Source organism: Amaranthus tricolor, chromosome 4 (genome assembly GCF_026212465.1).
Source record: "Amaranthus tricolor cultivar Red isolate AtriRed21 chromosome 4, ASM2621246v1, whole genome shotgun sequence".
NCBI lineage: Eukaryota > Viridiplantae > Streptophyta > Magnoliopsida > Caryophyllales > Amaranthaceae > Amaranthus > Amaranthus tricolor.
The window spans coordinates 31,140,330-31,166,059 of record NC_080050.1 but is presented as its reverse complement, the minus strand read 5'-3'; the positions used below and the strand labels follow the sequence as shown (position 1 = coordinate 31,166,059).

The 25,730-nt window shown below is 32.9% G+C and overlaps 4 protein-coding genes across 8 annotated transcripts; 1 reads left to right on the top strand and 3 right to left on the bottom strand.

The window, feature by feature from the left end:
* Window positions 1–1,677: 1,677 nt before the first annotated feature.
* On the bottom strand, window positions 1,678–6,252 carry LOC130809865 (uncharacterized). Its single transcript, XM_057675702.1, has 5 exons — window positions 6,079–6,252; window positions 5,792–5,974; window positions 3,743–5,689; window positions 3,503–3,571; window positions 1,678–2,358 (listed from the first exon to the last, which is right to left on the bottom strand). The coding sequence occupies exons 2-3, from the start codon at window positions 5,937–5,939 to the stop codon at window positions 5,280–5,282; spliced, it is 558 nt and encodes a 185-aa protein (XP_057531685.1). The 5' UTR covers window positions 5,940–5,974; window positions 6,079–6,252; the 3' UTR covers window positions 1,678–2,358; window positions 3,503–3,571; window positions 3,743–5,279.
* On the bottom strand, window positions 6,221–15,454 carry LOC130809863 (uncharacterized). 5 transcript variants are annotated; one of them, XR_009040954.1, is made up of 5 exons: window positions 15,293–15,452; window positions 12,817–14,986; window positions 11,553–12,023; window positions 10,230–10,563; window positions 6,221–6,252 (listed from the first exon to the last, which is right to left on the bottom strand). XR_009040954.1 is itself a non-coding variant. In XM_057675700.1 (2 exons), the coding sequence occupies exon 2, from the start codon at window positions 14,717–14,719 to the stop codon at window positions 12,818–12,820; it is 1,902 nt and encodes a 633-aa protein (XP_057531683.1). In that variant the 5' UTR covers window positions 14,720–14,986; window positions 15,293–15,454; the 3' UTR covers window positions 12,627–12,817. The 5 variants fall into 5 exon arrangements, 1 of the variants encoding a protein (XP_057531683.1); XR_009040955.1 differs by having other exon boundaries at window positions 11,553–11,977; XR_009040956.1 differs by having other exon boundaries at window positions 11,553–11,878.
* LOC130809864 (phytosulfokines-like) lies at window positions 10,173–10,703 on the top strand. The gene is made up of 2 exons (XM_057675701.1): window positions 10,173–10,311; window positions 10,424–10,703. Exons 1-2 carry the CDS (start codon window positions 10,201–10,203, stop codon window positions 10,547–10,549), a joined length of 237 nt encoding a protein of 78 aa, XP_057531684.1. The 5' UTR covers window positions 10,173–10,200; the 3' UTR covers window positions 10,550–10,703.
* A 1,609-nt stretch (window positions 15,455–17,063) lies between the features above and the next one.
* LOC130810617 (uncharacterized) lies at window positions 17,064–22,677 on the bottom strand. Its single transcript, XM_057676749.1, has 3 exons — window positions 21,895–22,677; window positions 20,924–21,111; window positions 17,064–18,031 (listed from the first exon to the last, which is right to left on the bottom strand). The coding sequence occupies exons 1-3, from the start codon at window positions 22,499–22,501 to the stop codon at window positions 17,537–17,539; spliced, it is 1,290 nt and encodes a 429-aa protein (XP_057532732.1). The 5' UTR covers window positions 22,502–22,677; the 3' UTR covers window positions 17,064–17,536.
* Window positions 22,678–25,730: the final 3,053 nt, after the last annotated feature.

The following is a 25,730-nucleotide window of genomic DNA, read 5'->3' as shown; positions in this document are numbered from 1 at the left end:
ATGTTATAACCCAAAATGTATGTTGTATAACTCTATATATATTTTATTATTACTTCAAATATACATTGTTATAACTCTAAATATATTATGTTATAACTCCAAATATATTATGTTATAACTACAAATATATGTTGTTATAACCTTATATATATATTATATTATAACCTCAAATATATATATATTGTTATAACTTTAAATATATTATGTTATAATCCAAAATAAATTATGTTATAAACCTCAAATATATTATGTTATAACCTCAAATAAATGTTGTTATAACCCAAATATATTATGTGACTTTTTATATTCTACTTTAGACGTGCGCGTCAATTTTTTTAAAAAAAAATTAACATAAATTAGATTTTGGCTGAGCTTTTGAAAGCCATCTTTACAAAAGACGTCAAATAAAAATTGTTGTAAAAATATAGATATGATTAAAGAGACTATTAGGAATAATTACTACTTTGTCTGATATTGTAATTGATCACTTTTTTGATGCGGGATATACTATGAAAAGAAAAGAAACAGTAAAAATCAAATTAAAATTTTTCATCGAAAAACAATATATATTTAAATTAAGACAAAATTCAATTATTGTTAAAATAGTAAGGAGGGGAACATTATGATTATAAATAAAGCACTTTGAATTATAAAGCAATTTTAGGCACCTTTAGAATTAATCAGCAATCAGCATGCATAATTACGCATCACGGGGCTAAAGGGGTAATCATTAAATGTTGTTCATCACCAAAAAATACTATTGCTTATGTATGTTTGCTTTTTTACACTTTTTTAAGTTGAATTTTAATATCTATAAATATATTTTATATAAAATTAAAATAAAACATATTAAAATTTTATATATTGAAATGTATGAAATAAGATCTCACATAAATATTTAATTCGTATTTTCCTATGACAAAAACATTAAATACTCGTTTTGTTTCATTTTATTTATATTATGTTTAAAATATTTCATACATAGAGAAAAATTTAAACATGACTTTTCGTAGATAGATAAAAGTTAAAATATATTCATGTGAAAGTTTATTATGTTCGCTACGATGTATATAATTTCAATATATAATTTTTATAAAGCGTATTAATAAAAATTAAAGCTCAAACTATACTTGAAAATTTGTGCAAAATATAAATTTAACCAACAAAATAAAAGTAAGAAGTGGCAATTAATAATAAACATAATAATACGGAGTATTATTAATAATAGGAATAAAATATCAATGTTTGAGAGTATTTGAAAAAACTTAGCAAGAATAGTCTTATTATTGATAATTTTTTTTGAAGGGTAGATTAAAACAAACGAATTAGGATCTCCTCTCTGGAACAATTAAGACCAAAAATAAGCTACTCAATTAATTATTATATTTTACTTTATGAAACAAAAATTAAATTGATAATCTATGTTTCACGTGTTTATGGAGTTCATAAAATGAGCTGAAATTGTTTTGAATCTAATTATCATCCAATTCATTTCAATAATTAATATGTTGAATAAAAATAAAATTAACATATTAACTTAAACACACAAAAAATTCATATCAACGTATTAAAAAAAAAAAAAAAAAAAAACTCAAAATTGATAACTCGAATACCCATCTCATCTTGTGTATTTATTAAGGCAAGTATGTCTAGAAATAAATTTAATATATTATCACATTTAACCTTAAATATTCTCATTATTTAATGAAAAATTAAATGATGATAAATTTTGTTTAACAAGCATTACATAATATATTCTCATCACCTTAATTTACCCCATTTTAAGTTCCATAATTTTTTTACAAGATTGAAAAAAAAATAATACCAAATTACCATTATAACAATTAATATCACTTAAAAAAATCATGAGTTTACTCAGTAAAAATTTAACATTTTTCATTCACCCTTAATTCGTTTGATTATCAATTCCTTTTCACTTATCAGGAATTATTCTTACTTTGGAAATTTATAACACACCATATAAAAATAAAAGTAATAATCAACATGAAATTTAAACCCATAATTATAATTATTGATTAATTAATTATCTATGAAATTATGGTTTACTCATCTTCAACCTTAAACTTCTTCCCTCGTACATGCCTCCTTCTAATGTTACTACTAACCTTGCCTTCATCATCTCTTGTATTTCCATCATTGAAGATCAACGGTAATTCATTCACATCCTCAGCATCTTCTACGGTGGTCACGCGTACACAGGAACATTTCTCTAGGGAAGCAAAGAACGCCGTAGTAACACCATTTATCAGCCACATAGCTAACCCATCAGTCTTCCCACAGCCCGATGACGGCCCACGAACCTTGGTTGGCCCGCCGGGCCGAAAGTTATTCCAAAAACTACAGCTTGTTGAAGTAGTAGTTGCCATTAATTATGAAATTTGATTAATAAATGATAATCCAAGTTTTTGTGATATAATTGTTGTTACTAATTATTGCTGTTGAAATTTGTTGTTTTTTTAACTTATATAAAAGAATTTCTATGTTTGCTATGTAATAATGGAGTAAAAAAAAGTTGTTAGTGTGCTTATATTGCATGGAAAAATGGGGTTTGTTTTTGTATTGTAGGGTCTACTTGTGAGACAAAGGTAGATGCAAATGGATATAAAACTTGGGTTTTGTGTTACCTTTAGTGATATAGTTGTTAATTGTTGAATTTTATTGTGTTCTTTTTTCTTTTTTTTTTTTTATAATATTTAGCATTTTATGTTGGCCATTATGGATTGTCTTTGATGTATAATTGTTTAAAGAATCATTACAAATTAAATTAAGGTTTACAATTTGCAATATGTAAGAATTTTGTAGTTTACTTTATAAAAATAATTGTGATGTAGATCGTAGACGGGCAAATGTCAGAAAATTAGTATCAAAGCAGTCTTAAATATGTGTATTATTTATTTTAGATAAAGTCATTTGCATTTGTTTTTGTTTGAAATTTGAATAGATTTAAGTAGAGTTTTGAGTTAATAATATTAATTAATTATAGTAAAAACATAACATAAAAAGTTGCCAATAGGTTAAGAAATGAACATGAGTTGTAGGCTTATTTAAATTGTCAATTTTAGCAAAAAAAATAAAAAATAAAAAAAATCAACTAAAAGACTTGAACTTCATTTCTCATATTATAATGCAAGACGTAAATTTTCTTATTATTAAACTATAAACTTTCTACTAAGCAAGTCGAATATACATGCAATTAGGCATGGCCACGGTCCGGGTTGGTCCGGTTCCGTTCCGGTTCCATCCGGTTCCGGTTCCACCCGGTTCCGGTTCCATTTGGAACCTGTCGCGAACGGTTCCGGTTCTGGTTCCGGTTCCGGGCGGTTCCACACGGTTCCGGGCGGTTCCACACGGTTCCTTGGCGGTTCATGAGGCGGTTCCGGCGGTTCCAACTCACGGGACGGGCGGGTCGGACCATCGGTTCCATTTTTTTTTTCTTTAAATATTTGTATAATAAAAAAATACTATAATATCGCGGACGTACCTTTGATGATTACTTGATTATTAGCGAAATTCATTGCATGTCAAGTTGTCATCGTTATTGAAATATTTACTAAAAAGAATGGAAAAAAATAAATTAATAAGAAACGAATCAATGATAATGTCGATAAAGATAATTAATAAAACAAGAGGGAGAAAATGGACTTGAACCTAGTACCCAAAGGAATACTAAGCTGCCTACGTATCCCGAAGAAATCAAAGCCCACGTAGTCCTTTGTCATACCTTTTATTTATAGTTGTTGAATGTTGATTTATCGTTGTCGCTTGTCGGATTGATCCTATTCGTCCTCGTCATCATCATGTGGTTGGTTAGATGCTTCCGCTGACTCTCCTCCTGACGATGATGCAGATGTATCCATCATCATCCATGGATCATCATCGTCGTCTTGATCATCATCATTCCTTATTCCTTGTGTTCGAATCTCCGCTTGATCCCAATCTTTCTTGCAAACACATATTTGAATACTATGTGGAGCAAGACGAGATCTCTTTTCGTCCAAAACTCTTCTACCTGCACTAAAAGCAGACTCCGACGCAATTGTTGACGCGGGAATTGCAAGGATATCCTTTGCAATTCTCGATAAAATGGGAAAATTTACAGATTTTTCTTTCCACCACTCCAAAATATTATAGATACTTTGGTCTATTTCAAAGTGGTGTTTAAGATAACTATCTAGTTCTAAATATGAGGTCGAGGAAGAAGAAGATGATCCTACAAAACTATCATCTTGACTCATTATGTTAGCTATTACTGAATTATAGTAAGAAGGACGTGCCGAAACGCTAGCACGCCTAGACATATCGCGTTTCGGGTTATATACACTAGCGTAAAAATCATAGAGTTCTGCTAAATATTTTTTACATGTTCCTACATAATTATGTACATCAGTAGACGGGCGATCTAACGATTGGTAATAAAATTCTATTACTTTAGTAAGGACCTCAGTTTTAAAACGTGGGTCCAAAATGGTTGCGATTCCATAAATATAAGGAAAATCGGTAAAATATGTCTTCCATTTTTCCATCATATCTGCAAGAATCGGCCTCAAATTTGGGTTAGTATCATCATGTGTATATTTAAGGAGATGATAAAAAATAGTAATACATTCACTTATTACTAAGTGAACGTTCGGTTCGTAAACATAAGAAAAAATCTTAGTCGCGTGGTCATACGCTTCTAATATGTTATGTACACCTATATCTAACTCCCAAGTGTAATCAGCTATGTAACTATCTGTACACTCACTATATAGTTGTGTTATTACTGGACGATAAGCAATCGCCTTTCTTAATAAATCGTTGGTTGAGCCCCAACGTGTAGGAGTATCTAATGACCAATACACTTTTTTAAGTTGGTATTGGTCACATAATTGTTTATATCGTCTTTTTATCTTTCCGATCCTAAGCCACTTCACTATATCCCTAATTGGTTCTAATAAATCACTTAATTGTTTTATGCCTGCTTGGCAAGATAAGTTAACTATATGCGCACAACAACGTATATGTAATAAGCTACCCCCAAGGATTAAACTAAAAGCAGGTTCGTTAAACAAAAGTTCTATACATTTAATGTTCGCGGTTGCATTATCAGTTGAACAACAAAATATTTTATCTAATAAGTTCCATTCTCTACATATCTCTACTAATCTATATATTATGTTTTCACCGGTATGTCTTTCTGGCATTGTCTCAAAAGCAATTATTCTTTTTTGAATAATCCAATTTCGATCTATCCAGTGTGCTGTTACACACATATAAGGTTATAAATGTGGGGGAGCAGACCAAATGTCAGTTGTTATGCTAACCCTACCATTAAACGATTTAAACATTTCAACTAATTCATAGCGCATTGATTCGTATAATTTAATTGTGCGTCTTTTAAGAGTACTCCTAGGGATTGCTCTATATTGTGGTTGCAAAGTTTTTCTATTGAGACGCTCGTATGCCCTACTTTCACCGTGGTTAAAAGGCAATTCATCACAAATTACATACCTAGAAAATTCATCAATCATGTCATTACGATTATATCTAAAAGGCATACCTGTGCTGGGAATGTCCCATTGTGTCTGTCGGCTTCCACTTATGGTCCCGCTGCCGCTTGCTGCATGAGTTTCTTTTGTGATTCCATGCTTCTTTGCCAAATCTTTGTTAAAAGATCCCGTACCACCACCTAACACGTATTCACAAAACACAATAAATAACTTTTTATAAAACATGAATATATAATGTATGAATGTATTATGTATGTATAAAAAACTTAAAAAGTATTTACCTCTGGCGAAACTGTATGAAACTAAGGACTTTACTCCTTGACTTTCACAAATTTGACAAGTGCATAAGAAAATATCTGGATTCTCGGTTGGTTCTTTTGTGAAATACGACCACACATGTGAAACAGCTCTACCACTAGGAGGTGGCATTGCCGGAAAAGGTTGTCTTATTGGTTCATCTTCATCTAAATAAATAATTTAAAATTATAAAACTATAATTAAATAAATAAATAATTTAAAGTTTAATTAATTTGAAAATTAATTTGAAGAATAAAATTATAAAACTAACCGATAGTTTGGAAATTGACTCGTTTACCACGAGCTTGTCTTTGTTGTTGTTGTTCTCCTTGTTCTTCATGTGACCTTGTTGATGACTGTCGAGATATATGTATCCCAATTGGGGTCGTTGGTTCCTCTTCTTGTTCTTCTTCTTCATCAATTTGTATTTCTCTTTCCACTTCTTCTGCATAATAATGTTATTTTGGGTCGTACCCTTCCGAATAATTATGTTCATAATTATAATTACTAATGGAAGGTGTTGTTGATACCGACGGAGTAGAAGTGGCCTTTCTTTTGGAGGAACTAGAACCTCCCAATGATTTTGCCACTTTAGTAATTTTTTTTGTGGCTTTTTTCAAAAATGAAGACATGATTGATAATATTGAAGTAATAATAGAAATATAGAATTAAGAAATAAATAAATAATTAATTATGTAACTAACTAAATTAAGAAATAATTAAAAGACTAATTATGTAATTAAGAGAATAATTGCGTAATTAAAGAATTAAGTAGAGAGAGTAAGTAGAGAGAGTAGGAGAAGAGATGAGTTGTGAATGAAAATGATTGAAAGTGATGAGTATATATAGAGGAGAATGCAACGGCTAGTTAACGGTAACAAACGGTCATATTTTGACGAACCGGTTCCATGGAACCGGTGGACCGGTTCAACCGGACCGGTCCCGGTTCCGGTTCCACGGAACCGTTGAGCCGGTTCAACCGGACCGGTTCCGGTTCCGGTTCCAGAACCGGTTCCAAACCGCGGGTTTTTTACCCGGTTCACGACGGTTTTTTCCGGCGGTTTCACGGTTCCGGCAACTTTTTTTCCGGCGGTTTCGCGGTTCGGAACCTGTCGCAAACGGTTTCGGTTCCGGATCCGGTTCCAAGCAGTTCGGGACCGGTTCGGTTCCGGGTAACCCGCCCCATGGCCATGCCTACATGCAATGTATAATTGAAAAATATGAGACCGAACTATAATTGGCTAGGTGATTGGGCCGGACTGTCATAAGCTTGAGACAACGTCAATATGCATAGCTGGTAAGTGGTAGAAGATTTGAAAAAAATAAGATTATTTAACAACTTAATTTCAAAAATAAGCTCCGTGAAAACTTATTTCCCAAAATAAGCGTCCGTATATTCAAGCCTAGCCTCGGGAAGAGTTGCTGTTAACAGCGAAAGTGAAAAAAAAAAAAAATTAAAAGCCCAAAGTCGCTGTTAGTAACAGCGACTTAAAAAAAAAAAATTTTAAAGCCCAAAATCGCTGTTACTAACAGCGACTTAAAAAAAAAAAATTTTTTTTTTTAAGTCACAGCAACATGTCAATGGCATGTTCCCTGCTCAACTTCTGAAAGGTCTAAAAAAGACAAAGCAAATATTCTCTTATCTCTTTATAGAAGAAAAAAAATTGAACTGCTGCTGAAAAGAACTTAGCCTAACGCTATTGCATAGTGCAAAATATTGGAATAAGGCTGTGGTAGACCGTAGACTACAGTAGTCGTATGAATTACGATCATAGACTTCAAACTATCTTGTTCACAAATGCATTCACTTTAAGGTTTAATACTGTGACAAAGAACTTCAACTTAGATCACTGTTTGTGCCTTGCAGTGAACCCGAGAGAGACTGTAGATGGCAATTGCCAAGAAATATTAGTTCATAATATTTAACTGCCTTAATGTAAAGTCTTTCCCTCATGTGGCCTATTGGTAGCATACAGCTTTGTGTTCATCACTTTCACATTATGTTTGTATAAGAGTCACCATCACCTTAGTGTATCTTTTGATTACTGGTTACTTCTATTTGTGCTTTCAGATGGCTCCGAAGCAGAAGATACGAATCAAGCTGAGGTCATATTGGGTTCCTTTGATAGAAGACTCTTGCAAACAGATAATGGATGCTGCGAGAACAACGAATGCTAAAACTATGGGACCAGTGCCAGTGCCATTATCAGATATCAACGGTTGCAGTTGGGCTTAGTATTTCCCTTTCTAAAATGTAGGTTACGGCACAAACTTGGTCATGTTAAATGGGACATGTTGCTGTTACTAACAGCGACTTAATAAAAAAATATATATATATTTTTTTTCTTTTTTTTTTAAGTCGCTGTTACTACGCTGTTAGTAACAGCGACTTTGGGCTTTAAAATTTTTTTTTTTAAGTCGCTGTTAGTAACAACGACTTTGGGCTTTTAATTTTTTTTTCTTTTTTTCACTTTCGCTGTTACTAACAGCGACTCTTCCCGAGGCTAGGCTTGGATTTACGGACGCTTATTTTGGAAAATAAGTTTTCACAGAGCTTATTTTTGGAATTAAGTTGTTAAATAATCTTATTTTTTTCAAATCTTCGTAAGTGGTAATGGCTGAATAAAACCCAAAAGGGTGCTATGTATTAGGGTTATCAAACAAATCATGTTGCGTCGAGTCAACCTGATTTGATTTAATCAAAAACTCTTTAACTTGAACCTAACAAAATCATGTTCCAATTATAAAACCCTTAGATCCGAACCTAATCCTAATTATGTTTAATTAGTTAATAGGATTAAGAATTACTAACCATAATTAACTTATTTATATCAGATTGAGTCAACCTATTTGATTCCGTTCAACTTGATATATTATACGGACATAATAAAATAGTTTTATTTGTTGTTTGACCCATTTATTTTGGGTCAACCCCTACAATAAAATAATTTGCTTTAGCCATTATTTTGCAAATTTTGCAAATTATAAAGAGTTAATAAGTTAATATTTTGGCAAATTTGCATAATTGAAACAAACAATAAATCGAACATGCATAGCCATGTTCATACTTAATAGTCTTAAATCGAGTTGTCTTCGTTAAGGCTTAAAACAATTTTAAATAAAAAATTTTATTATCAAAGAAGAAAGTAGAATATCATGTATATTTATGGAAAATTTGTCAAAAATAATGTCAACTATGATTTATCAACTCAAAATCTAGTATCGATTAACTAAAAATAATCCATACTATTGAATTACCTTATAAAAATAATCCAAAGTATGTTTTCAACTAAAATAATTAGAATTGTTTTGAGAAGGTAATCAAAATTTCGGATTGTTATGAGAAGGTTACCCCAAATGGATTATTCTGAGTTAACTAATATTATGAAGCATTTTGAATAAATGAGTCATATTTGAGATTATTTTTAACAAATTTTTTTTATATTTCATTAGCCAGAAAAATACCGAAGTAATTAATGTGAAAAACTTAGCACTAATAAAGGAATTTTCAAAAAAAAACTGTTGTGTGAAGTGATCCCGCCATGAGACGTGCACATATATAGTTTAAATAGATCAATTAATACAAATTATAATAATATAAATTTCTAATTTGAGGTCATCTCGGTGATCACTTGAGAAACAATCTTTCATCAAAGTATTTGTTTTTCAAATGGGTATTGTCAATCATGAGAGCCTAGAATTTCTTTTTTGTCGAGTTCCTTGGATCCAATCAAACAACACTATAATATGATAGAAAAAAATAATTCTTATAATGTGATATGTAATAAATATGTAATCCAAAATGTTGTTATCATCAAGAAAAATTGGGCAACAAATCCAGATGAGTCCACAAACTAATCAAGAAAAGAAAGAACATACCAATTGAATCGTGGCCCTTCAGGACAATTGATCCAAAAGAACCCAAAAAACGTGGGACAACCTCAAAAAAGTAGGGCATATTTCCAAAAGGTAATAAGATTTCAAGGATTCTTGACTCCACAAAACATGATCAATGTCAATTAGGAAAGCAATTGAAACGTAAAACAACAAATTTTGTACACAAAAATCATGAGAATTATCAAGTTCTTTTCCTTGGCTTTTCCACTCAAATTTCTAATCACATGGAAGAATATTATTCATTTGGGTCATTCAATGAATTATGCTAATAAAATGATGTTGGTCCTGTCATTTCCCGTCTAATCTAGTCATGTGTCCGTTATTTTTGTTTCTTTTTTAAGTCATATGATGCAAACTCGAACATCAGAAAAAGTGAAACGGGATAAGAGTTTTGATAAATGGTGACGCATGTACGTACCATTCATATATATAGATGAAACCCAAGAATCATAATACCACATCAAACCAGGTTAAGTAAAGTGCATGAAATTCCATTATGTCTAATGTAATTAGATCATTCCTTACCTTCATTCTCTTCACCATCATTCTAGCCTGTAATGCTGCGCGACTCGAGCCTGCTGACCAACTACTCCGAGGCCAACATCAGGTACTCTTTCGTTTTCTCCCTACTTCTCTCGTGTAATCCTTTCTGCCTTCAAACGGAAACTATTTGTGCTCAACAGATTAATGACCAAAATCTGTTTTTGGTTGCTGAACAGGAAATGAATGAAGCTGAGATTCGAGATGAAATCAGTTGTGATGGGTTACAGAGAGATGAATGCTTGTTCAGGAGGTCTCTGGCTGCTCACCTCGATTATATTTACACGCAGAAGCAGCAACCATGATGACCCTGCATATACTGCGATTCAAAATCATACAGTTGTTATATGCTACTAAATAAAGAACTAGTTAGTCAATTTCCCTTTCCCCCTTAGCAGTGTATGTGATGTTGCAAATGATGTTTGCTATCAAGGGTTAATCAGAATAACCTTCTTGATATCATAATTGTAAGGTTAAGTAAATCCAACCCTCCAAACCCCTCCTAGATAGAAGTTAGGGTGGGAGTCACTTAATGGTATTAGGATAATAAAATTTTCTGGTTGTTAAAATGAGAAAGCTTTAACTCAACTGCTACTACAGCAATAAATTCAGGTCTAAAGTGCTTCTGGCATCTTTACTAGAGGTGTTTGATGGGAAGGGTTGACCCAATGGGTCAAGGTTGGGTCACTTCTAAACGGGTCACGTCTAATCAAGCTTTGATTCCCCCCGCCCTGCCCGCCCCAATAAACAGCTCTAATCTATTAATCTGTACCAAAATTATGCTTTATGAACTTCTTTACCTAGACCAGATGTATAATGTATACAGGATGGCACATGCCACACCATTGAATCATACTTCTACTTTCTGAGACTGATGCAACTTTTTTTTCAAATTCATTGATGCAAAACACAGGTAGCTGTTAGGCATAAGAGAACATTCGAGCACACAATACACAATAAGCATAGGCAGGAATGGACTAAAATGTCAAGAATATACTAAAGAAATACTTTGGCTTATCTGCTGGAGTGCTCGAAAATAGAAAATTCACCTTATCAGATTGCTAACCTGCTTTCTTGTGTAAGCTACTTGAAAGGAGCTTCAGGGAATTAATCACTTAACACACTCAGGCAAACAAGCCTACTCACCTAATCAGTTTAGGTAGTTTTTTTAGCTTATCAAATTCAAGTCAAAGGTCAACAGAATGTGCGAAGGCATACGATTTCATCCCATTATCGTTCAAAACAAAGTATAGTTACAGAGGCAACACAATAACACTGAAGCATGCAATTCGAGTGAGGTTGTGATACCTGAAAAGTTGCACATACACAACTCTGGATGCACCTTGCTTAGGTTGGCAGCCCTCTTCGTCTATGAAGTACTGCATATGCACTCGAGTCTTGACAAGTCACTTGGCTTGCTTGGATAAAATGAATTCGTCCATCAGCTATGCACCTTCAAGGTATCTTCAAAGTTTGACCAATTTCCCAACAATAACAATCGCAAAATTCAATCCCATAAATTCAGCCACGTGATTAATACTTTAGTACCAATGATCTTCTACAAAAGTTCACCTCCACGAATTCCCCTCTCTTTTTCTTCTAGTTTTGTGATCCTTAGCTTCTACTTGCATATTCTGCGTTGGCAGCTTGGTTGATTCATGTCATATCAATTCTTTCACACTCAGGTTCATATGCCATTATTTTTTAAGCTATTGCTGGGCTTAATTAAATAGCTGGATAGCAAAACAATCTCTTTTATAACCCTACAAGGCTACAAGCCTATAACGACAAAACGAAAGAAATGCTTGAACAGAGATACTTAACTATCAACAACAGAACTCAGGAAAAGAAATTGAAGCAGAACTACAAAGTGGGGTGCCTAAAGCTTTCCTAAGATTGTAATAATCGATCATACCATCTACAGGACGTACAAAAAAAATATAATGTCACAATTACCAATTTTTCCTACAGGTGAGGACTTGAGGGAGATGAAGTTGCACAATACAAAAACATTCAAATGATTCTGAAATTAGCTGACGCATTGTCCCTATGCTTCATAGTCAAGGACATGGCATAATTTTGCAAAATATTACCTCCTCATAGTTGGAAATATTGTTCCAAACCCCATAAGTTAATTTAAGTAGTGGCATATTGAGCAATTTAACCATTATACTGTAGAGCATTGGAAAACTAGACAACTTTTTCCAAGAACCCTAAACAGTATTTCAATATGACTTGTAGGTTGATTCCAAACAAAAAGAAAGTGTCTTTTGGTAGTTTGTTTCCCCTTTTTCTTTTGAATGACCGGTTTGCATATCAAGATCGCAAGCTGACATAAGTAGAATTAAAAGAGAAGGACAATATTTGTATAATCAACAAAACTAAGCACAGAAAAGAAGTATGTTATCAGTAAGATGAGAGCAAAACAAATACTCAAATGGGAAACCCATAGTCATCACTACACCCCTTCCCTTGAATTGATTATATACACCAGAATCCCAAAATAATTTAATGAAGGAATCACCATCATTGACGACTATAATAATATAAAAAGGTAGGCAATAATTCTCACTCTAGTGGATCTTCACTTTATTAAAGTGGTGCATCAGTGACTCTATAGCTTTTTCAATCTTCTGTCCACGTGAGTGTCCCATGGATTGGGATGCCTGCTGCATATTTTGGATACCTCGACCCAAGCTAGCAATTGAATGGGCTGCAGGAAGAGATTCAGCAGCACATTCAATTCCATCCCCATACACAAGCAACCCAGCACAACTCACAATGCTGAAGCCAAAGGTAGCCCATGGCATGCTCCCAATCGGCTGAATCCGCCGTTTCCTCATTATCTCATAAAACGCAGCTCTCGTGGCTGAAAAGCTGGTCTTTTGAGCAGAAGCTAAAACACTATGAGTAACAGCACGAATTTTCTCTGCGGAAGCAGCTGCTTTGAATGCGGTGGATGCTTTAGCTCCAGAACTTGCAAAGCTCGGAGCCACAATTTTTGACGGACCAAGAAACTTGCTCAGTGCAAATGCAGTTGCTTTGTGCGTATGCGTAAGAAAAAGCTTCAAAGATGCTGGAACATTTGACATAACCACCTTTACCACAGATGTCACTGGAACAGCTTTACTAAGGGAAGATGCCCCCAGAACGATAGTAGCGCCAGAAGCAACAGCCACTACAGGTTTACCAGACAATATCCGCTTCCTTTTATCATCGGTGCTCTCTCCATCAATCTCCAGGAATTCAATAAGTTCTTCAACCACATCCTTGACTTCTCCAGGTAAAGGAGTGTTCCAGAACTTCCGTACACCAGCTAAACAACTAGCATCCACTACTGCCACAACTGTCTTACACTTTTTTGCCTGACGTCTAAGGGCTTCTGCAAGAAGACAATGGGATTTCTCTTCGATAGACAGCTCTTCAAAACCCATTTTGTCCGCTAAAGTATTCCCTAATTTGCGAATCGGGAGTCTACCAGCATTATTAAGAGCAATCCTCAGCCCTTCAACGGCAATCCGAAAGGTATACAGCTCAGACAACAATTCAGCATCTACATTATCTCCTGTATCAACATCAAAAAACATTTTTTGTGCATAAGCTAGAGCACGATCCATAGATGGGATGTCAGCAAAAATGTCATGAAGATCCATGAGTAAAGGATAAATTGATTGCGCAAATGATGGGGGGCAATAACTGCAGCTGGGCTCCGTTATACATGACTCTTTATCCACAGAAGAGAAAGAACTCAAGAGCAATAATGATTGTGATAGAATTGGGGATAATAACTTGACCATCTGTGACTGGATATCGCTGGTAACTAGAAAACTATGGGGATTACTAACTATGGGACCCCAATTTTGTGGAACCAAATTAGATGGCTGCAACGCCAAATTTTGAAGCTTACAACTAGCCGTACCAGTCTCGCAAGATGGCTCAGTTTCAGCGCTAGTTGACTTCACAATTGGAGATTCAATGACACAAAATGAAGACCCAACTTCATTTGCCAACCTTTTGGCAGCAAAGAAGTTCTCATAGAAGCCAATACCAAAAACCTCCTTTAATACCAAGTTTCCAGCAATATTTTCATACTTCTCTTTATTTGTTTTATCCACAAAACTCCTCGTCAAAACTCTTAATGCTGAAGTAGGAACCTCCTCATCGACGCCTTCAATTCGTTCATGTTCATGAAGTTGGGACAATGTATTAGGACTAACTAAGGCAACAACTGCATTCGGTTGTACTTCCTTTATCAAAATTTCAACATCCCTAGCAGATCTCTCAGACAAGTTTTGCACAGAAAGAATATATACAACCGCCTCACTTTCAGGCTCCCTAACAGCATAAACAAATTGCTTGGTGTGATCAGGTAGAGAAAGTCTTCTAACTAGTCTATCTGATGATGTCAAGTCATCAACTCGTAGGCCCACAAAAGGCCACAAATTCAGCACATAATTGAGAAACCCTGAACCCATGTAAATACTTTCATCAAACCAAAGAATACCCCCTCGGGTTCCACTAAACCTACTCAAAAAGCTAACCAAGATTGTCAAAAGACACTATATCAATCCACAATTACGAGCCAAAACTACTAATAAAGTAGACAAAATCATCCAATTGAGTAGAGATTATTATATATACCAAGACGCAGTTGAACTGCAAAAAGGCTATTAATTTGATCACAGTAGCTGCTTCTCTCGATATCTCTCGCCTCCCAGAATAAACGTAATATGAACAGAAACCTGCAATTCAAAATAAATGGATATATCACCCGCAAGAACAAAATTCATGGTTATGATACCGATTTATCGGAATTCATGCCGGAAAATTGGAATTTCAATAATTAAAATACAAGGACAAAAAAAATTCATTCTAATTTGTAAAAACAAATTAATTGGTCATCATCAACAAAGGAAAAACATAAAAATTACAAAAAGTGCAAGAATGATTATGTTTGAGGAATAATATAGAAAAATAAAAGCATAAGAAGATCGCATGCAAAATACAAAATAGACGAAATCTAGAAAAAAAAAAGAAAAAAGATTTACCTCAAAGAAACTGGGCAGTATCGAGAGATAACAGATTGGTGATTTAGGGTTTACCCAAAATCAATAAATAATATTGAAGAAAGCGCATAATTGATTTTGTAGAGGAATAGAGAAAAGTAAAACACACTATTATAATTTTTTGGCTAGTTTCTTGGTTGAATGTATTTGAATTGACATCCACTAAAATTCTGTTTTTGTGTTTTATTAATGACTTTTTGTATTTTTTGTTTTTTATTCTTTGATTTGATTTTTAGTTGATTTTTATTGGTTAAATTGCTAAAAAAGTATCTATCAAATGATCTTTTGAGTCAGCTGAAAATTGACAGGTATGATAAAAAAAAAACTATTATGAATTTATGCTTATATTGAAAGTAAATATTTATAAGAAAATAAAAGTCAAATAAAAAAATAAGCTTATTCGAGTAGAAAACTAAGAGAATACTGTTGTTGTTAGAGTTAAGAAATAGTTAAGTAAATAGGGTTGAACAGAGTTTGGTCTAAACCGTAAACCAAATAGGACTAAATCGTAATTTTAATATTTGGTATGGTCTACGGTCTGCACGGTTTGGTCTGATTTTTATTCAAAAAAAATTAAGGTTTAAGGTCTGGTCCTAGTTTTTTATTTTTCAGATCATACCAAACCACAAACCATTCTATGACCAAAATTCAAATTTTTTAAAAACATATGTTGTTACCTAGATATTTCGAGATGCAGTTACTTTTATATAGTAATATATACTTGAATAATATTAATGCAATTAGCTAACTACAAATTATATTTGGTGATTGTAGGTGCGAAATATTTGTATAAACACAGATATTCATTTGGAAAAAATATAAAAAGATAAAAAACGTAGACCAGACCAGACCATTGTAGAACGATTTGGTCAAGTCCGGTCTGGTGATTTAAACGGTCTGGTCCGGTCTGAAAATTTTCCAGACTGAAGAGTTTGATTTAGTCTGATTTTAGCGTCAGACCAGACCAAATCGGACTGTATGCACCCCTAATAACGAAGAAGAAGAAGAAAAAAATATAAGCATTAGTTCCTTACTTTTGGAGTTAAATATTTATGTTAGTGAGATGAAGAGAAAATATTTCCCTTTTTTTTCTCCTAGATAATGTTCATTTTCCCTTTTCTTCCTCTTTTTCATATTATTATACTACTATTTTTTTTATCCTTTATCTTATTTCAAATTCACTTTTACTTATCTTTATTTGTATATTCACCTCTTAAATATTTACCCTCAATACAAGCATATCCAATTAGCCTTTTTATTTACTTTTGCTTATCAACTTACTATTTTATTAATAAACAATCAATAACTAATTTTTGCCAAATATATCCATAATATTATGTTTCTATACAAAATATAAGCCCTATTTTTTTATATTGACTAACTCCACTTAAAAGTGAAAATTAAAATAAAAATGCTTCTTTTAATAAAAAATTCGCAAAAGCTTCAAAAAAAAAATATTTCTCAAGTTAAACATCATGAAAAAAATCATTATAAGAAGGCTAAATTTAAAGGGACAATTAAAAAAACGCCGAAAAAGACAACAATTTTACTTAAGGTAAAAACAGTCAAGGCCAGCAATTTCCAATACGGAAAAACTCAGCCTTGTGTTGACCTTGGTTTTCCGACGATTACTTATACCCTTTCTAGATTTAGATATAGATCGACTAACAAATGACAAATCTTACAATAATCTAAAGGAAAATTTCTCAAGTTGTAACTGAGAGCTGCAAGAGCTAAAACGCAAGAAAGGTAAAGGTTCTGCAAAAAAAAAACCCAGAAAAGTGCTGCAATAAAAAATTTACAAGTTCATTTCTATTTTCCGAAATACATATATATATCCAAAAATATGGAAGCATAATACACAATTACAGACAGCTTCATGGCTAACTTTTGAACGTAATGTACATATTGCGACAGCCAACAGCGAGAAAATGCTTCAACAAATCTTATACAAAAGACTCATACAAATCTGCACACTCAAGAACACCAGGTAACAAAGGCCACATTTGCCCATCTGGTTAACAGTGAAAGAGATCTTCATCTACATTTTGGCAAATTTTCAAGCAAGGGAAGGCCGTAAAATCACCATTGGGCTTCAACCTCGGCCATAAAATCCCGTGTATAGATATTTCAAGCAATCAATTAAATCTAGCAGGCAGCTAGATATGTTGCATATAAGATATGTAAATCTCCTCAAAATAACCAAAGAATGAATGAACACAAGAATTACACCTGCTGAGACTTTGATATGGTAGATATACAGCAATCATCATCTTCAAGATCGCTAAAGGATACCTCGTCTGCAATTCCCACTGGAAAAAACCTTCCGCTCTGTAGGCAATCATCTTCAGGCCAGTCATCACTATCTTCATCGTCGTCAACAACAAAACTCAAAACGGGTCTCTTAAATAGTGAGGCAGGATGTACATTCTTACTGTCTGTTTCTGCCAATGGTTTCTCATCAGTGGTATGTCTATCCATGGATTGCGACTCGGTGCAAACAGCTTGTTTCTCCGCATCGGAATCAAATGTTGTAGAAGAAGTGGCAGGCTCAGAAGCAAATGTCCAGGATGAAAAGGTCTCTGAATACTCATTTTGGAAAGATCTAGGTGTACAATCTTCATCACTTGCTCGAGCATAGTGGCCGCCATGAAACCAATCTGATTCTTTCTTGGCCCGTTTTTGTTGCTCCTGCATCCACTTGAGTCTGGCTTCTACAACCTGGAAAGTAAAATTACAACCTGCTCATTAAATAAAACCAACCTTACAACATGCCATTACCCCAATTACCAATAACAAGTAACTCACGGCGAGGTGGGGTTGGGAATCAGGTGTACACAACAAGTAAAATTCAGACGCTTACGAATACAAATTTATATAAAGCATCTCATCTCACATCATGTCATATGTGGCATGAGCATGGAATATTAGATGACAAATGTAACAAAACAAACATATCTTTGACATTTAGGAGTAGAAACCTCTCACCTCTATAAAAGGAATTGAGCAAATTGAATTTCAAATTTATGACTAACAAACCGTTACCCAATGCCAAGTGGCTCCCACCTAGGTAGGGTATAGGGATTGGATATACCAAACGTTACCCTTATAATATTGAAGAGGTTATTTTCGCTTGACCCTAGATTGCAAACATTATCTCCAACTTCACTAAAGCAAGACATGCAGAGGGTTTAAAAAACCATATAACATTTTAACTTGACCCAAAGAACTAGAGCAATCAATTTCAAATGCTCCATGACGTATCAAAATAATCAGCTAACACAATTCAACGAATAAATTGAATATCTGAAGCACAGAAATGTAATGTGATACTCCCAATTCCCAACTACCATATTACAAAGTACCAGTAGACGAGTATCGCCTGATCTATAAACTATCTACCAATAAGAATAAGACAAAGCCTAAAGACATGGTGTAACTCATATGTCCACTAAACTTACTTTACAACTGGATTCCTAAAACTTCATGGCTTCATGTTATCTGCTAAAATCAAGCATTGGTCACATTTTGCTGACTAGATGGAAGGTTGACAACATTGATAGTAGCTAGTAAAAATTACAAAACAAAAATAACAGACTAAATTACAGAGGGCTAGAGGAGGCCATCCAAGAAAAAAAGAAAATCTCTAGTAAAATTGAATCATTTGGCACCATTGTAAATAAATTGGTTACTTTACAAAACCTTGGCAGTAGACACAACAATAGTAAAACATGAAGGCTGAAGCTACATACAAAAGAAAAGGACTTAGCCAAGGTCAAGGACCATCCGAGAAGCTGAGAAGATCCCAAATGATGTGAAAAGGCTGACACCATACAAATAATATATCTACCATATAAAACCATGTAAGAGGACCGACAACAGGGAACGAGCTACAGCATCTTTTGTCCCTTGTCTCTCCATGAAAAGACTCAAGCGAAGATGTTTTTCCCAAGAGTAGCAAAAAAACTCAATGCTTAACAGTTTGCCTGGAGAGACATCAATGTCGCAAATTTCAGGGACCAACATGAAAATAAAATCATATTGAGAGCCTCAGCTCATATTGGAGAGCCCTCAGCTAATACAGTTCAGAACAGGGTATTGAAAGAGTTTTCTGAAAAGAGCATGGACACTCTTGGAGAGTCATTTACCGGTAAGATTCCAGAACAAATAAAATTCTCTATCAATATCAAATCACTGGAATATCAAAATAAAGACTAGATAGAATGATTTGAAAAGGATGAAATGTGAGTTTGTAAATTAGAACTAGATACAAGGGGTGAGTACAACAAATGAAGTATGCTAGCCAGCTAGAGATGTCAATGCCCACTTCACTGCTTAAGTCGGGGTCACATAATCAGCTAATCCAACAAAAAACAAAAGTTCAAAGAGCAATCATATGCGAATAATACTCCCTCTGTTTTGATACTAAACCATTTTAATCTATATTTTTAATCTATAATCAAAACATAGTCAAATGAAATTTTATTTGATTCGTTTACTAATATTAATAACTTATCATTTTTATAAATATACACAATTAGAGATATTAACGATTGAAGCATTGGATTGGCATGTGTAGAAAAACAAATGGGAACGTGATACGAAAACAAATAGAGTAGCAATTTTGTGCAAGCCATAATAAAACATAGGTTGTGTGGTGTCAGTAGACAAAATATTCTAGATGCTCACAGTGCTATTTTCTTGTCATGTCAATGGTTAAGTCAACATGGTAGCAAGCCACGTAAACAGTGGCGAAACTTGGATGGACAGTTGAGGGAGGCAAAGGTTTGAAGTTTAAACTATAAACATGAGTTAAAATGAAGGGGGCAAAGGTTTGATACGTTGTTGGATTACTTAAGGTACTATGGGGTGTTACAAGGGAGAACAACTTTCTCTTCCGCCTCTTTATCAAGCATTAGTTCCAACAAAGAGGCAAAAAATGGGTTCAAGAAACTTCGTTCAATTTACACTCTAATAGCCAATTGTGCCCATCAAAGAACCAAGCCACTACCCACCTTTTGTAAGGACGGAAACCTCAAAGTCATAGAGCCGTCAAAGCATCATTTGTAGATCACTTGCAAATTAAAATCATACTTAACAGCATATATTCATCAAATTCTACCCCTCTGACAATAGGGTTTTCCCCTGAGATTATAATAATAAACCTTAAGAGCGGTAACAACTTTAATGCAAAACTGAACAAAGCCCATGCTTTTTAGATACGTTTTGAACAACCCAGAGACCCTCTTAAACTGTGATCTAATCTTTTTTAAAATTTTATGGATTGATGGTTAAGGTCCATCATTGCAAACAAAAGCAAAATAAAATATCATGTCAATGTAAAGTGAAATTTATTAAACATGTCAGCAACATCCCCCTTACTCATCAACATGGCGCTCAGCTTACATGAAAAATCTCTCTTTGACCAAAATTACTTTCAGAAAACTCATACTCAGCACTCACGACAGATGCAGCATGGACTTAATATGATCCTCCCTATTTTCGGTATCATTTGCAACGAATTTATAAAAGCTATTAGTGTCTGATCATTCGTAATAGCAAAGTACGAGAAAAAGAAAAGCATGACAATGACACAAACGAAAGAAGACTAACCTCAGGTGTTGACAAAAGCTCAGCATCTTGTTTATTGAGTCTTGAATGCAGAAGAACAAAGTAAACTTTCCAGAAAAATCCGACGCTCATATGAGTAGGACAAAGTTCAATTCTAAGTGCTGCTAGCCTCGGTATGAGATGTTCAACAGCTTGAGTGTGCCTTTTCTGAGACTCAGACATGGGAAAATCTGTCACAAAACATCTGTTTATATCAGCAAATTGTAAACTGAACAAATGAACATCCTTTATTTTTTAGTTCCCACAATTGAGATGATCAAAATTACAGATTACTTAAACTAAATTCACTACAATAATGCAATCAACCACCCATTTGTACTACCATGTAAAATAATTGACTTCGACTTCTTTATAGGAGTACAAAAGCCACTCCTCCAAAGCATTTGGGATCTGCAATCGAACCCAATAATATGATTAACTTCAGCTGTTCAAGCTTCTAAGTTGCATTTCCACTTCCCCATTTTCAGATGGGAAGCTTCAGTAAACAATGCCCCTTTCTTCAATGAGGCCAAAGATTTAAAGTGCTTTTGTTCACACTTATTAAATCATGTGCACTTCTTTTATATATATGTATATATGTGAAGTTGACTACCGGTAACAAGGGTAAGGTTGAGCACATTGAACCTTCAACATAGCCTAGGTGGAAGCCAGGCATTGGGATGATGGACTGTAAGCTTCACTAAACACGAGCAAGATAATCATGCCAATCCTTAGCTCAAAATATGTTTGTACTGCTGAAGCTAAATAGCTAATATCACAACGTCTAACAAAAAATACAAAGTAAAACATAAAATTGTACTTCTATGTTCATAAATTTGCACAACCATTTTACTTCAAAAAAATAAAAGTACAGCGTTTGTAGAGCTAAATTCTACATCCAGATAATCAGAATACAAACCAATTTCAAATCACAAAAACACCACCAAAAAATAGAGAAGTTGGAATTAATATACCTTCCATATCGTCCTCATCTTCAACAGGAAAATCCAACCAAGTTTCTGGATGATGTGCTATATTCCCAGCAAAAGTCAACACCTCATCCGTCAATCCCGCTGCTTCACTTATCATGTCATCATCATCGCCATCGCCATCATCGTCCTCTTCCACACTATTCAATCCCAAGTGACGCAAATTAGAAGAATCATAATCCTTCAAATTCCCAACCCCAATTTCAGAACGATCACCATCCGCCATCGAAACTCGAGCATAAACCGACAAATCATCATCTTCATCCCCAGAAATCGAAGGATCGTTCAATTCCAACTGATTCAACTCAGTAATAACTCGTTGATCTTGTAAATCCGAAGAAAAAGAAGCTGTGGGAGGAGGAGGAGCGAGAAAATTAGCGACGCCCCAAAGTTGACGAGTTAATGAATCCTTAAATTCATTAAGATCATCCTTAACACCTCGTAGATCTCCATCAATTTCTTCAATTTCACCATTTTCACTATTTCCCCTATCATTGACCTGATTTCCCAACGCCATGGAAGATGATTCTAGGTGGTCGCCATGTTCGTCGATGCGGAGAGAATTGGCGATGGAGCGAGCAAGCCATGACATTGGAGAATGAAGAATGTGAAGCTTTTTTGAATTTGAATTGAATTGGGAATTCCAATTCGTTGGATTCCTTTTTCGCCTCGAACTTCACGAGTTTATTGTTTAGAGTTCTTACAACGAATAAAGAAGGATGATTTAATTATCTTTTTTGAGGATTAGTATACAAAAATTTAGTTATGATTATGTTTTTAAATTTTTTCTTGCTTTGGGATTATTTTTTAGGAAGTACTCGATTTTATTTATTTTTTTCATTTGAATATGAAAAAAAAAACAAAATCAAAATGGATAGTAAAAGTTTAAAAGAATTATAATGTTATATTGTTATTGATTGTTAGAAACAATGATTAGGTGCTTCTAAATTAAAAAATCTCAATGATATAAAGAGATAAAAATGAAAAATTCTTTTAACATTAAAAAACTAGGGAATTAGTTTATTTTTTGGGTAAAATTGTAAATTTGTGATATTTTTTGGCTTTTAGTAAAATGTGATAGATAACTTAAATTAATGAGGTCGTTTTGTTTCAAATATATGTCTAATATAGAAAAATTCATAATGAAAAAATTGTGTGAAATATAATTTTTGAAAACTTGGAAATAATAAAAAAGAGTGAATGGAGTATATAAATGTTTTAGGACTTTATAAGAAGGCTTATATTTTCATCGATAAAATTTGAGATCAAATAACAATCTATGTTAATAAAACCACTCTTTTGTATATCCAAAATCCTCTTTACATCGTTATATGATATAATTGTTTACGAGAAAATCTTTTGATCTGATATAATTTTCATATAAAATTAAGTCCGATAAAAAAAAAATTTATATAAGATTGATATCTTTCTTGACACTGTGAATAACTGAATATCATCATCAATAAATTAAATTTAACCATAAAATAAAATCATGATCTCAAACTCTCACATATATAGATAATAAAATTTAATTTTGTTTATATTTTTAAAAACATAATAATGATTGAATGAAAACTTATAAAATGAATTTTCATTTTGAGAGGATTAGGATAGATGGTCCCACATTATTAATTAATTATTCATTTTTATTAATGCAAAAGTAGATCAATTGAGCAACTAAGCAAATCCCATTTAGTCACTTTTAAGTAAACTACTTGAGGTCTAATTTATGCGTATCAAATTGAAGATGTATGGAAAATGATTTGTGTAAGTTTTTAAGTGTTATGTAAAAAAATAAAACATTAATTATATTGATCGATGTGCAATTTGATGATTATAACTTATATTATTTTATGTTATATTATGTAAATAAGTCGTATATACAATTCTAAATATTACATATATTATACTAAAAAATCAAAGCAACATACTAAATTATTTTCGACTAATTAATTTGCTACTTAGGAGTATATAATAAGATTTTTTTGAATAACTAAGGTAAATAGATTAAAAAATGTATTATGTGATAATTAATTTAATTTTACCAAGAAAAAGGAATGCTAGTCAAGCTTTTTGCTATAATAGTGGATTAAGGTGTAAAGAGTAGCAAATTGACTACACAAGAATAATTGGCAATGAGTCAATTAGTACACAACGTGAAACTTTTACCATAATGGTGTTCCTAAATTTGTTGCATCCCAATTCCCAAAAGGACAAAAATGTGTAAAATGATGGAAAATCATGTTTAATTGTTTACATCCCTAGTTGCATGTAACAACACATCAAAATTAAAACCCATTGAGCAAGCGGAAAAAAATTTTCTCCACCACTCTCCATTTACCCTTTTCTTCTCATATCCACATAATTTTTTTTATAAAAATTTTTGACACAAAAAATGTTATATCAATGAGAAAACAAAAAAGTTTCCTCACCACTTCTTAAATACTAGTTTATGTAAATTTAGAAGAAAAAAATAAAAAAATTTAAAGCATATTAAATTATACTAAAATCCGTTAAAAAAACTATAGCAAAATAAATGTCTAATTATAGAGTAGAAAATTTTTAATATATTTAAAAATAACAAAGCCTATTAAGTATATATATATATGTATATATATATATACATATATATATATACATATATTTATATATACATATATATATATACATATATATATATATATATATATATATATATATTTATATTGGAATACTTGTCAAAATATGATTGAATTTCAGAATTCCTTCAGTTTAAACCTCAGTAGTGTGACTGTGAGTTAATCTTCCTAAAAAAACTTTTACATGGAAAAAATTTCATCACTAGTCTTACATATAACCAATAAGCATGTTATTAAGAATCAAAACAAACTCATAAAAATTAGAAGAGCAATCTAATGTTGTTACTAGGAAGTGAAAATCAAACTACAAATAAAAAAACCACATAAAATTCAATTGTAACTATAGAAAAGTTATTACTGAATTTCAGTACGACTACCTAACTATTTTTTTACTTTTTTATTTATTTAATGTAGAACAACTCACTTATGGCAACCATGGCACATAAACGATAATCAAATCTATTTGACTTGGGTAAATTAACGTTAGATTGTACTATGAGTATTCGGGAGAATAGACAGCACATAAAATCATAAATAGACGTGTTTAATGGGACGAGTTAATATAATTCATAACGACGTGGGCTGAGTCAACAAATATTACTGGATCGAATCAGGCCAAAAGCCCAGTTTGATTACATAATTATGTTTGGTTGTTTAATGATTCAAATTTAATTATATAACAATAGAAGTAGTGGCATTCATTTGCGAAATTGATGATCAATACAACTAACTGACTAAGTATTTGAGATCTAAATACAAAATTTAAAATCTTAAACTTGTAATCCAGAAGTCTAATAGGGGTTGATATTATAAAGTATATATAATTTGAAATAAAAGGACAATAGGTAGGTAAAATTATGCAGATTTTACATTGCATTTGTTCAGTTGAAGTAAGTATAAGTATGAATTTGGTGGGTAGTGGGTGAATATGGGTATAAAAAATCGGGTAGTGTGAGAGTGGTAAGTATGAAGTCTTACCCACCCATGCCCACTCGCCCCGATTCATATCTATCCACTCCATATCTACAAGTCACTACTCTATCGAATTTGTATATTTTTATTATAAACTATTGACAAAAAATCAAGGATATCAATATTTATAAATTTAAGATTATCACACGTACTTTGCCTATTATTTTAGCTAATATTCCCCACAATTTTAGTTTAAATTCAATTGTAAAATTATTATTTTTTTTTAATTTC

What these genes read in the sequence shown, in the direction of transcription:
- LOC130809865 (XM_057675702.1), bottom strand. Translation starts at nt 5,939, where the DNA reads ATGCCACCTCCTAGTGGTAGAGCTGTTTCACATGTGTGGTCGTATTTC. An exon ending in TTCATACAGTTTCGCCAGAG is followed by an intron (nt 5,690 to 5,791) that starts GTAAATACTTTT and finishes AATACGTGTTAG; the next exon opens with GTGGTGGTACGGGATCTTTT.
- LOC130809864 (XM_057675701.1), top strand. Translation starts at nt 10,201, where the DNA reads ATGTCTAATGTAATTAGATCATTCCTTACCTTCATTCTCTTCACCATC. An exon ending in TACTCCGAGGCCAACATCAG is followed by an intron (nt 10,312 to 10,423) that starts GTACTCTTTCGT and finishes GTTGCTGAACAG; the next exon opens with GAAATGAATGAAGCTGAGAT.
- LOC130809863 (XM_057675700.1), bottom strand. Translation starts at nt 14,719, where the DNA reads ATGGGTTCAGGGTTTCTCAATTATGTGCTGAATTTGTGGCCTTTTGTG.
- LOC130810617 (XM_057676749.1), bottom strand. Translation starts at nt 22,501, where the DNA reads ATGTCATGGCTTGCTCGCTCCATCGCCAATTCTCTCCGCATCGACGAA. An exon ending in AGATGAGGACGATATGGAAG is followed by an intron (nt 21,112 to 21,894) that starts GTATATTAATTC and finishes GTTTTGTGACAG; the next exon opens with ATTTTCCCATGTCTGAGTCT. An exon ending in AGCTTTTGTCAACACCTGAG is followed by an intron (nt 18,032 to 20,923) that starts GTTAGTCTTCTT and finishes TTTACTTTCCAG; the next exon opens with GTTGTAGAAGCCAGACTCAA.